At 34.5% G+C, this 13,165-nt stretch overlaps 2 protein-coding genes across 4 annotated transcripts; both read left to right on the top strand.

Annotated features, from left to right (window-relative positions):
• Positions 1-4,214: 4,214 nt before the first annotated feature.
• On the top strand, positions 4,215-5,702 carry LOC128520434 (apolipoprotein A-I-like). Of its 2 annotated transcripts, XM_053494674.1 has the most exons (4): positions 4,215-4,303; positions 4,412-4,467; positions 4,611-4,761; positions 4,850-5,702. In XM_053494674.1, exons 2-4 carry the CDS (start codon positions 4,425-4,427, stop codon positions 5,424-5,426), a joined length of 771 nt encoding a protein of 256 aa, XP_053350649.1. In that variant the 5' UTR covers positions 4,215-4,303; positions 4,412-4,424; the 3' UTR covers positions 5,427-5,702. The 2 variants fall into 2 exon arrangements, with proteins under 2 accessions (XP_053350649.1, XP_053350648.1); XM_053494673.1 differs by lacking the exon at positions 4,215-4,303 and having other exon boundaries at positions 4,396-4,467.
• Positions 5,703-9,043: 3,341 nt separating this feature from the next.
• LOC128520409 (apolipoprotein A-I-like) lies at positions 9,044-10,741 on the top strand. 2 transcript variants are annotated; one of them, XM_053494639.1, is made up of 4 exons: positions 9,044-9,070; positions 9,179-9,234; positions 9,373-9,523; positions 9,612-10,741. In XM_053494639.1, exons 2-4 carry the CDS (start codon positions 9,192-9,194, stop codon positions 10,186-10,188), a joined length of 771 nt encoding a protein of 256 aa, XP_053350614.1. In that variant the 5' UTR covers positions 9,044-9,070; positions 9,179-9,191; the 3' UTR covers positions 10,189-10,741. The 2 variants fall into 2 exon arrangements, with proteins under 2 accessions (XP_053350614.1, XP_053350615.1); XM_053494640.1 differs by having other exon boundaries at positions 9,063-9,070; positions 9,163-9,234.
• The last annotated feature ends 2,424 nt before the right edge of the window (positions 10,742-13,165 follow it).

Raw genomic sequence — 13,165 nt, 5'->3', positions numbered from 1 at the left:
TGTTAAACATGCTTTTGTTTCATGTTTCACTGGTATCAAAATATTAAACACTGTGTAAAATAGTGTATATAACATTTACAGCAGTTTTAAGATCTGTGAAACAATTTGTAAAACAGTTTGTAACTGAATTTCTATGCCATTGAAATTAACTGTCTAGCATTATATGCTAACATCTTTTCTTGTGGGAATAGTCACATTCTGTACTAAAACCTATGAGAACTTGTACAGTAAACAATTTCTAGCTTCATATCTTTGTAACATTGTAAAACACTAACTCCTCTAAACTTCTTTTAGTGAACTGTGGAGACACTACAACAAACTTAAGTATGCTAATGGCGGACAGGATGTTTTCAGAAATGTCCACAATGTTTAATTTATTCATTTATATTGCTGAAACTAGTGAAAGAAAAGAGCTTATTTAAGAAATCAAAATAAAATATAAAAATTAGTAAGGGGCTTAACTTACTTAACATTTTACACTGTTCATCTGTTTCTCAAAATGGCGTCTGATCACTGCTTTTGTTGAGATTCAAATGAAGTTTACTTAATAAAACCCGGATAATTGGGCCAATTCTCTTAAAAATAAATATGAAGCCCTTTTTCTTCAAATGATTTGCCTAAATGGTTCCTCAAATTAAGCCTAGAAATTGCACTCATTTCCTTAAAAAAATAGGTAGAATTTATTTCTTAATTTTATTATTGAAAAGATTTTAACATATTGTAGCATTTTTCACCGCTAGAAGGAACTTGGAGAGACGAGCGAGCTTTCTTGCTGCCCAATGCAAATGGCTGGGAGTATTTTATTTAGCACACAGTCATACAAAAGAATGAGCAGCACATTCACACAAGAACCACCAATTTAATTCAGCCTACACACGAACCAGAGCACATTCAATAGGTCACACTCCACACACAAACATGGCCGAAGCCACTAACCCAAACACCCTTCCCCAACAGGGTGAACACACAGGCCCCTCCCGCAAGGCATGATGGTCGTCAGCCGAAGCCCCGCCAAAGCCACAATATTATAAGAAACACAGAAATTTTTTTTTTTAAATGAAATATGCACATTATTTCTAATGATTATATCAATTTTTTTAAATGAAAATTACAAGCCTCATGATTCATTTTTTACAGTGTAGGCTGTGTCCCAAATTGCATACTATTGTACGAAACACCCTATTCCTACCCTAAGGTTGAAAATCTATGCAATATAAAAATATACACTTCCTAGACAACAATAAAAAAAAAATGGATTTAATTAAGCAAAAGGATTTAACTACTGCAATTAGCTAAGCTAAATATTTTTTAGTGTGTAAGTGAACGTATAAAATGTCTAAAGTCCGGTATATCATATGTTTGTGTGTGTGTGTGTTATGGTGGGGGAGAAAAGCGCCGGACTCACGGGTTTCAATGAATCAGTCCGGAAGCACAATGATAAAAAAAAAATGTCTGACCTGTAAAGCTGTCATGATGGTGAATAATCCTAATTTAGGAAATCTTCAACAAAACAGAGCTTGCTGTCCAACACAGTGGAAAACAGCTCCAAGACAAAATGGCATCTGGGATTCCTTTCACGATTTAAAGGCGCAGAGACACCATTTCACTGTGAGAAATTTTATTTCCTTTAATTTATCCACTCTGGCAGTGTGAAAAGGGGACATATTTAGTCAAGTATACTGGTGTGCTTTACATTGTATAAGATTACATTGTATAAGGAGCAGAGGTGTGGACTCGAGTCATGTGACTTGGACTCGAGTCAGACTCGAGTCATGAATTTGATTACTTTAGACTCGACTTGACAAAATATAAAAAGACTTGCAACTCGACTTGGACTTTAACATAAATAACTCGGACTTTCACTTGGACTTGCGCCTATTGACTTGTAAAGACTTGCTACTTCCCATAAAAAGGCCAAAGATAAAAAGTATGTTAACACGGTCCGCTCTATCTCTGTTTATGTGTCTGTGCGCGTGTGTGTGACAGAGCGCATGCGCGCATTCGGCACGACATCCAATCAAAGTACCGTAGATTCTTTTGATTCGACAGCGTCCAACGTGACAACAACGTGCACGCGCCAGTTCGCGAAATGATACCGAAGGTAGCTTCGTTTGGCTATAAAAAATTGTCTATATGCGCGGACCACTGAGCTTCTACAGAACGCAGTAAGGGCCAAAAAGAAAATTGTTAGCGTTTTTTAATCCCCTGACAAACTCTAGCCATCAGGATGTGTTTCCCTTGTTATCTTGGACATATTTAGAATGATGAACCTCGGCTGAGTCACTTGTACGCTGTAAACATGTCAGTACATGCGTTGTATGGTTTATATTTAATCACTGGTATACACTACCCATGATTTGTTTATGCTATTTTATCAAGGGATTTCTTTTAAATACAGTATATATTTAATACAAAGAAATGGACCACTACGAGTGCTGATTTATTTCATATGCAGTTTGGGTTTATTCAAATAATGTGACCTAGTGAATTGACATCACGCGGATAAAATGCTAATTATCTCGCATAATAATAATAATAATAATAATTATTATTATTATTATTATTATAATTATATAATATTTAATAATAATAATAATTATAATTATTATTATTATTATAATATAATAATAATAATTATTAATTAATAATAATAATTATTATTATTACTATTATTATTATTAATGTCTTGAGACTGTATCTGACGGGTCTCTATTTTGGCATTATGGTTTTGCTGAAAAGGCATATTTGATATGAAATATCAGACAAAATACTGACATGTTTACAGCGTACAAGTGACTCAGCCGAGGTTCATCATTCTAAATATGTCCAATATAACAAGGGAAACACATCCTGTTGGCTAGAGTTTGTCAGGGATTAAAAAACACTAACTGTCCTTTTTATTCTTTACCGCGCTCTGTAGAACCTCAGTGGTCCGCGCATAACCCTTCGCGGGCGAGCCTTCTCCTAAATGCGCGTTCCCTGTGGCCTTTTCACGGGGGTGGGGCTAAAAAAACGCCTTCTGATGGGGGAACCAACATCGACACAGCACCGGATTGTTTGTATGAGGTAGCCTACTTCATTGAGAATATGTGCTACCATTTTACATTGCTACTAGCATTTACTAACATTTGTATTTTTATGTATCTGAGCAATGTTCTTTCATTAAAAAAAGGTTTGTTTAATAAATACAGATCTTACAACCAAACATAATCTGTATAAATTTTATTTTTCTGCTAAAAAGACTTGAAAAGACTCGAAAGTCAAACTCTAGGACTTTGGACTTGACTTGAGACTTGTTGGCTTTGACTTGCAACTTGCCTTGGGACTTGCCTGTCTTGACTCGGGACTTGACTCGGGACTTGAGGGCAATGAATTGAGATTTACTTGTGATTTGCCAAACAATGACTTTGTCCCACCTCTGATAAGGAGTATAAGACTTACTTTCTCCGACTTATGACCAAATCAGACTTACGACTGTGCTCCCGGGTAAGAAACTCATTCTACAGTGGGGACTACTTGTACAGAGGTATCATGGGGTATCAAAAAAATAAACTTTTAAATGATTGGAACATTATTACATTTGATCCTTTTGTGTCAGCAATCCTGAACAAAACAAACAAACAAAAAAACAACAAACATGATAAAAACAACAATTATAATAAATTTTATTGCAAATATTGTACACTATCATAAACATGCATTGTTTGGGGAAAAATACAGGGCGCCTAGTAAAATGTGATAATCCCAATCAAAATCTACAACTTGCAATGCGCTATCAAAGTTCAGGAGTACAGCAAGCTTGTCTGAATAATAGTTTATCTGAACCTCCACTGTTACCATGAGACATCAGAATTCCTCAACTTTCATTATCCAATAGTCTAGTCCAACACAGCAAGTTTAAAGTTTAAGAATCCTTTTCATAAATGGTAACAGAATCTTTTGTGTTGTCATAAGCTTTGTCTATTCTAAAAATATTCAATATTAAATAAAAAGTTCAAGGGGTTCGGACAAAATCTTTTTTGTATTAATCATCTTATTAAAGCATTTCAAGTTAAAGCTTGAAGATGAACTTTTACCAGTGTCTGCATGTTATCTTTGCTTTTATTAGATTTATTGTTGCCTTAACTGAACCTCAGGCTCTGTAGGAACTGGAGGTCCATTTAGGTTATGATGTGGAACAGTGTTGACAGCAATGCACTACCTTCTGGACTTTGCTCTCAATACAACTCATGCCTCTGTACAGTATATAAACTGATTACTGAGCTTGTACTCATACACAAACAGCTGGCATCTGACAGAGCAGGTAAGAAAAAGCAGTTTGTACAGATTGTATTGTTTGTTATATTTTGTCGTGTTAATTTCTACATTTTATTCAGTTTTTTTTACATACAGTAGTTGTTTATCTTTACAGACACAAAACAAGAATGATGAAGGTCTTTTTGGTTCTGGTTCTTGCCGTATTCACAGGTATCTTTATTTTCTTGTATGTAATGGTATGTAGCTTGAAAGCTATTGAATGTTTAAAGCCATATTGGCAATACATAACCCTGCACTCTTAAGGACAGATATAGTTCATTATACTAACTGAAATTATTTGGTTCTTTCACCAGGTTGCCAAGCCAACTTGTTCTATGCTGATGAACCTAAACCACAGTTAGAGCAACTGACTGATGCTTTCTGGGACTATGTGGCCAAAGCAACACACACTGCTGAGGACACACTAAAAACAATTAGAGAGTCTCAACTCGGACAGGAAGTCAAGTAAGATTTTTAAAAATTGTGTTAATTTTCTTAATTGTGTCTCAAGTTATCTTTTCTCATGAGTATATTTCTCCTTTTCACTCTACAGTGCTAGAATTACAGATGGTGCTAATGTGGCCAGTCAGTATGCTGTCACTCTTCAGAACCAGATGAACCCTCTGGCCCAGGAGATCATGGCCAAATTCACCAAAGAGGCTGAAGTTCTGAAGGAGCGTGTCGAGCTGGAACTGTCTACTGTAAAGGACAAACTGGATCCCTATTCTGAGGACCTGAAGACCCAAATTCAGCAGAGAGTGGAGGAGCTAAGAGCAGCTGTTGCTCCCTACGCTGAGTCCTTTGACTCTGATGCTCTAAAAGCCACTGTGCTGCAGAAGACTGAGGAGCTCAGGGGAAGTGTTGAGGAGAAAGTGAAGGACCTGCAGTCCAAGCTAGAGCCCTACACTGAAGAGCTCAAACAGAAAGTAGATCAGCACCTGCAGGAATTCCAGAAGACCGTGGCTCCTCTGACTGAGGATCTTCAGGCCAAGGTTGCTGAGAGAACTGCTTTGGTTCAGCAGGGTCTGGCTCCCTTTGCTGAGGACCTGAGAGAGAAACTCGACCCCTACGCCGAAAACCTGAAAGACCAGCTCACCTCTCTTTATGACTCCTACATCAGGACTAGTTAAATACTCCAAACTTACTGGACTGTGTTTTCTTTCCTCACTTTAAATATTAAATATCAAATACTCAATTCTATATTGCATATAAAAAAATAACCATACCCTAAACAATGGACTTTATCAGCTTTTTAGCAATGTAGTGAAATGTTCTTACAAGTGGAAGAAATAATTATAAATATATTTTATTTGTATAGTGCTGTGATGTAGTGGTGTATTATTTGTAGATATCCTTTTTCGTGCATTGTTCCCATTTTTTGAAATAAGTAAACTATTCCTAACATACCCCATGATTTCTCTCGTTTTTTAAATAAATATTGGAAAAACATCTTTGCTATTTTCAGCAAGTGCACTTGATAGATTTCTAACAAAAGTAAAACTTATTTTCCACATATACTGTACTTTTCCCATGCTAAACCTAAAGGATTGGATTAATCTTTGGGACTTATGATATACGAAGTATTAAACTATCTAATTGTGAGGTAGGTCAAATATGAATCATACACGTGTTATTTATTTATTCTTTTAAAAGATCAATTAAAAATGTATGATTATATTTGTAATTCTTTCTTTGTCTTTTTTACATTTAGAAGAGAGTTTAACTGTAGAAATATAAGACCTGCCCAATCACTTACAGTATGTTAGTAAAGTATATTAAATAGGTTAGTTTTTTTTCCCTCAATAGAATCTGAAAAAGACTAAAAGAAAGTAACTAAAGTAATGCTTGGCCACAGGTTTTCCTCTATTATTTGGACAATATTAATTGTAACAGTTCCACTGATGTACACAACAAAGTTATTTTATTGTCATAACATTTTGTGAATCTTACACTGCAAAAAATCTTATGTGCTATCTACTTAAAAAAATATGGTAACAATATTGCACATATTATTTTTAAGCAGTTTTTAAGGCTTGATTTTTTTTAGTAGAATTTACTTGAATAAATCATGTAAAACATCCTAAATTATTTAGCCAGACACATGGTGATTTTAACATTATTAGTGGAATAATCTTTTTTAGTTTAAGCAGATAAAACAAAAGGTACTCATATGTATTAAGGGAAAATTACTTAATAATATAAAAAACATTTTATAATGAAATGAGTACATAATGCATTTTGGTGTTAAACATGCTTTTGTTTCATGTTTCACTGGTATCAAAATATTAAACACTGTGTAAAATAGTGTATATAACATTTACAGCAGTTTTAAGATCTGTGAAACAATTTGTAAAACAGTTTGTAACTGACAATTTCTATGCCATTGAAATCAACTGTCTAGCATTATATGCTAACATCTTTTCTTGTGGGAATAGTCACATTCTGTACTAAAACCTATGAGAACTTGTACAGTAAACAATTTCTAGCTTCATATCTTTGTAAAATTGTAAAACACTAACTCCTCTAAACTTCTTTTAGTGAACTGTGGAGACACTACAACAAACTTAAGTATGCTAATGGCAGACAGGATGTTTTTAGAAATGTTCACAATGTTTAATTTATTTATGTATATTGCTGAAACTAGTGAAAGAAAAGAGCTTATTTAAGAAATCAAAATAAAATATAAAAATTAGTAAGGGGCTTAACTTACTTAACATTTTACACTGTTCATCTGTTTCTCAAAATGGCGTCTGATCACTGCTTTTGTTGAGATTCAAATAAAGTTTACTCAGTAAAACCCGGATAATTGGGCCAATTCTCTTAAAAATAAATATGAAGCCCTTTTTCCTCATATGATTTGCCTAAATGGTTCCTCAAATTAAGCCTAGAAATTGCACTCATTTCCTTAAAAAATAGGTAGAATTTATTTCTTAATTTTATTAGTGAAATGTTCTTAACATATTGTAGCATTTTTCACCGCTAGAAGGAACTTGGAGAGACGAGCGAGCTTTCTTGCTGCCCAATGCAAATGGCTGGGAGTATTTTATTTAGCACACAGTCATACAAAAGAATGAGCAGCACATTCACACAAGAACCACTAATTTAATTCAGCCTACACACGAACCAGAGCACATTCAATAGGTCACACACACACTCCACACACAAACATGGCCGAAGCCACTAACCCAAACACCCTTCCCCAACAGGGTGAACACACAAGCACACACAGAAAACAATTTTTTTAATGAAATATGCACATTATTTCTAATGATTATATCAATTTTTAAAAATGAAAATTACAAGCCTCATGATTCATTTTTTACAGTGTAGGCTGTGTCCCAAATTGCATACTATTGTACGAAACACCCTATTCCTACCCTAAGGTTGAAAATCTATGCAATATAAAAATATACACTTCCTAGACAACGATAAAAAAAAATTGGATTTAATTAAGCAAAAGGATTTAACTACTGCAATTAGCTAAGCTAAATATTTTTTAGTGTGTAAGTGAACGTATAAAATGTCTAAAGTCCGGTATATCATATGTTTGTGTGTGTGTGTGTGTGTTATGATGGGGGAGAAAAGCGCCGGACTCACGGGTTTCAATGAATCAGTCCGGAAGCACAATGATAAAAATAATGTCTGACCTGTAAAGCTGTCATGATGGTGAATAATCCTAATTTAGGAAATCTTCAACAAAACAGAGTTTGCAGTCCAACACAGTGGAAAACAGCTCCAAGACAAAATGGCATCTGGGATTCCTTTCACGATTTAAAGGCGCAGAGACACCATTTCACTGTGAGAAATTTAATTTCCTTTAGTTTATCCACTCTGGCAGTGTGAAAAAGGGGACATATTTAGTCAAGTATACTGGTGTGCTTTACATTGTATAAGATTACATTGTATAAGGAGTATAAGACTCACTTTCTCGGACTTATGAACAAATCAGACTTACGACTGTGCTCCCGGGAAAGAAACTTGTTGTACGTTGGGGACTACTTGTACAGAGGTATCATGGGGTATCAAAAAAGGAAACGTTTAAATGATTGGAACATTATTACATTTGATCCTTTTTGTGTCAGCAATCCTGAACAAAACAAACAAACAAAAAAACATGATAAAAACAACAATTATAATACATTTTATTGCAAATATTGTATACTATCATAAACATGCATTGTTTGGAAAAAATACAGGGCGCCTAGTAAAATGTGATAATCCCAATCAAAATCTACAACTTGCAATGCGCTATCAAAGTTCAGGAGTACAGCAAGCTTGTCTGAATAATAGTTTATCTGAACCTCCACTGTTACCATCAGACAACAGAATTCCTCAACTTTCATTGTCCAATAGTCCAACACATCAAGTTTAAAGTTTAAGAATCCTTTTCATAAGTGGTAACAGAATTTTTTGTGTTTTCATAAGCTTTGTCTATTCTAAAAATATTCAATATCAAATAAAAAGTTCAAGGGGTTCGGACAAAATCTTTTTTTTATTAATCATTTTATTAAAGCATTTCAAGTTGAAGCTTGAAGATGAACTTTTACCAGTGTCTGCATGTTATCCTTGCTTTTATTAGATTTATTGTTGCCTTAACTGAACCTCAGGCTCTGTAAGAACTGGAGGTCCATTTACGTTATGATGTGGAACAGTGTTGACAGCAATGCACTACCTTCTGAACTTTGCACTTACAATACAACTCATGCCTCTGTACAGTATATAAACTGACTACTGAGCTTGCACTCATACACAAAACTGGCATCTGACAGAGCAGGTAAGAAAAAGCAGTTTGTACAGATTGTATTGTTTGTTATATTTTTTCGTGTTAATGTCTCCATTTTATTCAGTTTTTTTTACATACAGTAGTTGTTTATCTTTACAGACACAAAACAAGAATGATGAAGGTCTTTTTGGTTCTGGTTCTTGCCGTATTCACAGGTATCTTTATTTTCTTGTATGTAATGGTATGTAGCTTGAAAGCTGTTGAATGTTTAAAGCCATATTGGCAATACATAACCCTGCACTCTTAAGGACAGATATAGTTCATTATACTAACTGAAATTATTTGGTTACCAGGTTGCCAAGCTAACTTGTTCTATGCTGATGAGCCCAAACCACAGCTGGAGCAGTTGACTGATGCTTTCTGGGACTATGTGGCCAAAGCAACACACACTGCTGAAGACACACTAAAAACAATTAGAGAGTCTCAACTTGGACAGGAAGTCAAGTAAGATTTTTAAAAATTGTGTTTATTTTCTTGATTGTGTCTCAAGTTATCTTTTCTCATGAGTATATTTCTCCTTTTTACTCTACAGTGCTAGAATTACAGATGGTGCTAATGTGGCCAGTCAGTATGCTGTCACTCTTCAGAACCAAATGAACCCTCTGGCCCAGGACATCATGGCCAAAATCACCAAAGAGGCTGAACTTCTGAAGGAGCGTGTCGAGCTGGAACTGTCTACTGTAAAGGACAAACTGGATCCCTATTCTGAGGACCTGAAGACCCAAATTCAGCAGAGACTGGAGGAGCTAAGAGCAGCTGTTGCTCCCTACGCCGAGTCCTTTGACTCTGATGCTCTAAAAGCCACTGTGCTGCAGAAGACCCTTGAGCTCAGGGGAAGTGTTGAGGAGAAGGTTACAGAGATGAAGTCCAAACTAGAGCCCTACACTGAAGAGCTCAAACAGAAAGTAGATCAGCACCTGCAGGAATTCCAGAAGACTGTGGCTCCTCTGACTGAGGATCTTCAGGCCAAGGTTGCTGAGAGAGCTGCTTTGGTTCAGCAGGGTCTGGCTCCCTTTGCTGAGGACCTGAGAGAGAAACTCGACCCCTACGCCGAAAACCTGAAAGACCAGCTCACCTCTCTTTATGACTCCTACATCAGGACTAGTTAAATACTCCAAACTTACTGGACTGTGTTTTCTTTTCTCACTTTAAATATTAAATATCAAATATTCAATTCTATATTGCATATAAAAAAATAACCATACCCTAAACAATGGACTTTATCAGCTTTCTAGCAATGTAGTGAAATGTTCTTACAAGTGGAAGAAATAAATATAAATATATTTTATTTGTATAGTGCTGTGATGTAGTGGTGTATTAATTGTAGATATTCTTTTTTGTGCATTGTTCCCATTTTTTAAAATAAGTAAACTATTTTTAACATACCCCATGCTTTCTCTTGTTTTTTTAAATAAATATTGGAAAAACATCTTTGCTATTTTCAGCAAGTGCACTTGATAGATTTCTAACAAAAGTAAAACTTATTTTCCACATACACTGTACTTTTCCCATGCTAAACCTAAAGGATTGGATTAATCTTTGGGACTTATGATATACGAAGTATTAAACTATCTAATTGTGAGGTAGGTCAAATATGAATCATACACGTTTTATTCATTTGTTAAAGTCTTTTAAAAGATTAATTAAAAATGTATGATTATATTTGTAATTCTTTCTTTGTCTTTTTTACATTTAGAAGAGAGTTTAACTGTAGAAATATAAGACCTGCCCAATCACTTACAGTATGTTAGTAAAGTATATTAAATAGGTTAGTTTTTTTTTTTTTTCCTCAATAGAATCTGAAAAAGACTAAAAGAAAGTAACTAAAGTAATGCTTGGCCACAGGTTTTCCTCTATTATTTGGACAATATTAATTGTAACAGTTCCACTGATGTACACAACAAAGTTATTTTATTGTTATAACATTTTGTGAATCTTACACTGCAAAAAATCTTATGTGCTATCTACTTAAAAAAATATGGTAACAATATTGCGCATATTATTTTAAAGCAGTTTTTAAGGCTTGATTTTTTAGTAAAATTTACTTGAATAAATCATGTAAAACATCCTAGTTATTTAGCCAGACACATGGTGATTTTAACATTATTAGTGGAATAATCTTTTTTAGTTTAAGCAGATGAAACAAAAGGTACTCATATGTATTAAGGGAAAATTACTTAATAATATAAAAAACATTTTATAATGAAATGAGTACATAATGCATTTTGGTGTTAAACATGCTTTTGTTTCATGTTTCACTGGTATCAAAATATTAAACACTGTGTAAAATAGTGTATATAACATTTACAGCAGTTTTAAAATCTGTGAAACAATTTGTAAAACAGTTTGTAACTGACAATTTCTATGCCATTGAAATCAACTGTCTAGCATTATATGCTAACATCTTTTCTTGTGGGAATAGTCACATTCTGTACTAAAACCTATGAGAACTTGTACAGTAAACAATTTCTAGCTTCATATCTTTGTAACATTGTAAAACACTAACTCCTCTAAACTTCTTTTAGTGAACTGTGGAGACACTACAACAAACTTAAGTATGCTAATGGCAGACAGGATGTTTTCAGAAATGTCCACAATGTTTAATTTATTCATTTATATTGCTGAAACTAGTGAAAGAAAAGAGCTTATTTAAGAAATCAAAATAAAATATAAAAATTAGTAAGGGGCTTAACTTACTTAACATTTTACACTGTTCATCTGTTTCTCAAAATGGCGTCTGATCACTGCTTTTGTTGAGATTCAAATGAATTTTTCTCAATAAAACCTGGATAATTGGGCCAATTCTCTTAAAATAAATATGAAGCCCTTTTTCTTCAAATGATTTGCCTAAATGGTTCCTCAAATTAAGCCTAGAAATTGCACTCATTTCCTTAAAAAAATAGGTAGAATTTATTTCTTAATTTTATTATTGAAAAGATTTTAACATATTGTAGCATTTTTCACCGCTAGAAGGAACTTGGAGAGACGAGCGAGCTCTCTTGCTGCCCAATGCAAATGGCTGGGAGTATTTTATTTAGCACACAGTCATACAAAAGAATGAGCAGCACATTCACACAAGAACCACTAATTTAATTCAGCCTACACACGAACCAGAGCACATTCAATAGGTCACACACACACTCCACACACAAACATGGCCGAAGCCACTAACCCAAACACCCTTCCCCAACAGGGTGAACACACAGGCACCCCTCCCGCAAGGCATGATGGTCGTCAGCCGAAGCCCCGCCAAAGCCACAATATTATAAGAAACACAGAAAAAAATTTTTTTAAATGAAATATGCACATTATTTCTAATGATTATATCAATTTTTTTAAATGAAAATTACAAGCCTCATGATTCATTTTTTACAGTGTAGGCTGTGTCCCAAATTGCATACTATTGTACGAAACACCCTATTCCTACCCTAAGGTTGAAAATCTATGCAATATAAAAATATACACTTCCTAGACAACGATAAAAAAAAATTGGATTTAATTAAGCAAAAGGATTTAACTACTGCAATTAGCTAAGCTAAATATTTTTTAGTGTGTAAGTGAACGTATAAAATGTCTAAAGTCCGGTATATCATATGTTTGTGTGTGTGTGTGTTATGGTGGGGGAGAAAAGCGCCGGACTCACGGGTTTCAATGAATCAGTCCGGAAGCACAATGATAAAAAAAAATGTCTGACCTGTAAAGCTGTCATGATGGTGAATAATCCTAATTTAGGAAATCTTCAACAAAACAGAGCTTGCTGTCCAACACAGTGGAAAACAGCTCCAAGACAAAATGGCATCTGGGATTCCTTTCACGATTTAAAGGCGCAGAGACACCATTTCACTGTGAGAAATTTTATTTCCTTTAATTTATCCACTCTGGCAGTGTGAAAAGGGGACATATTTAGTCAAGTATACTGGTGTGCTTTACATTGTATAAGATTACATTGTATAAGGAGCAGAGGTGTGGACTCGAGTCATGTAACTTGGACTCGAGTCAGACTCGAGTCATGAATTTGATTACTTTAGACTCGACTTGACAAAATATAAAAAGACTTGCAACTCGACTTGGACTTTAACATAAATA

This window comes from Clarias gariepinus, chromosome 4 (genome assembly GCF_024256425.1).
Source record: "Clarias gariepinus isolate MV-2021 ecotype Netherlands chromosome 4, CGAR_prim_01v2, whole genome shotgun sequence".
Taxonomy (NCBI): domain Eukaryota; kingdom Metazoa; phylum Chordata; class Actinopteri; order Siluriformes; family Clariidae; genus Clarias; species Clarias gariepinus.
The sequence above is the reverse complement of the archived record's forward strand: the minus strand, read 5'-3'. Positions and strand labels throughout refer to the sequence as shown.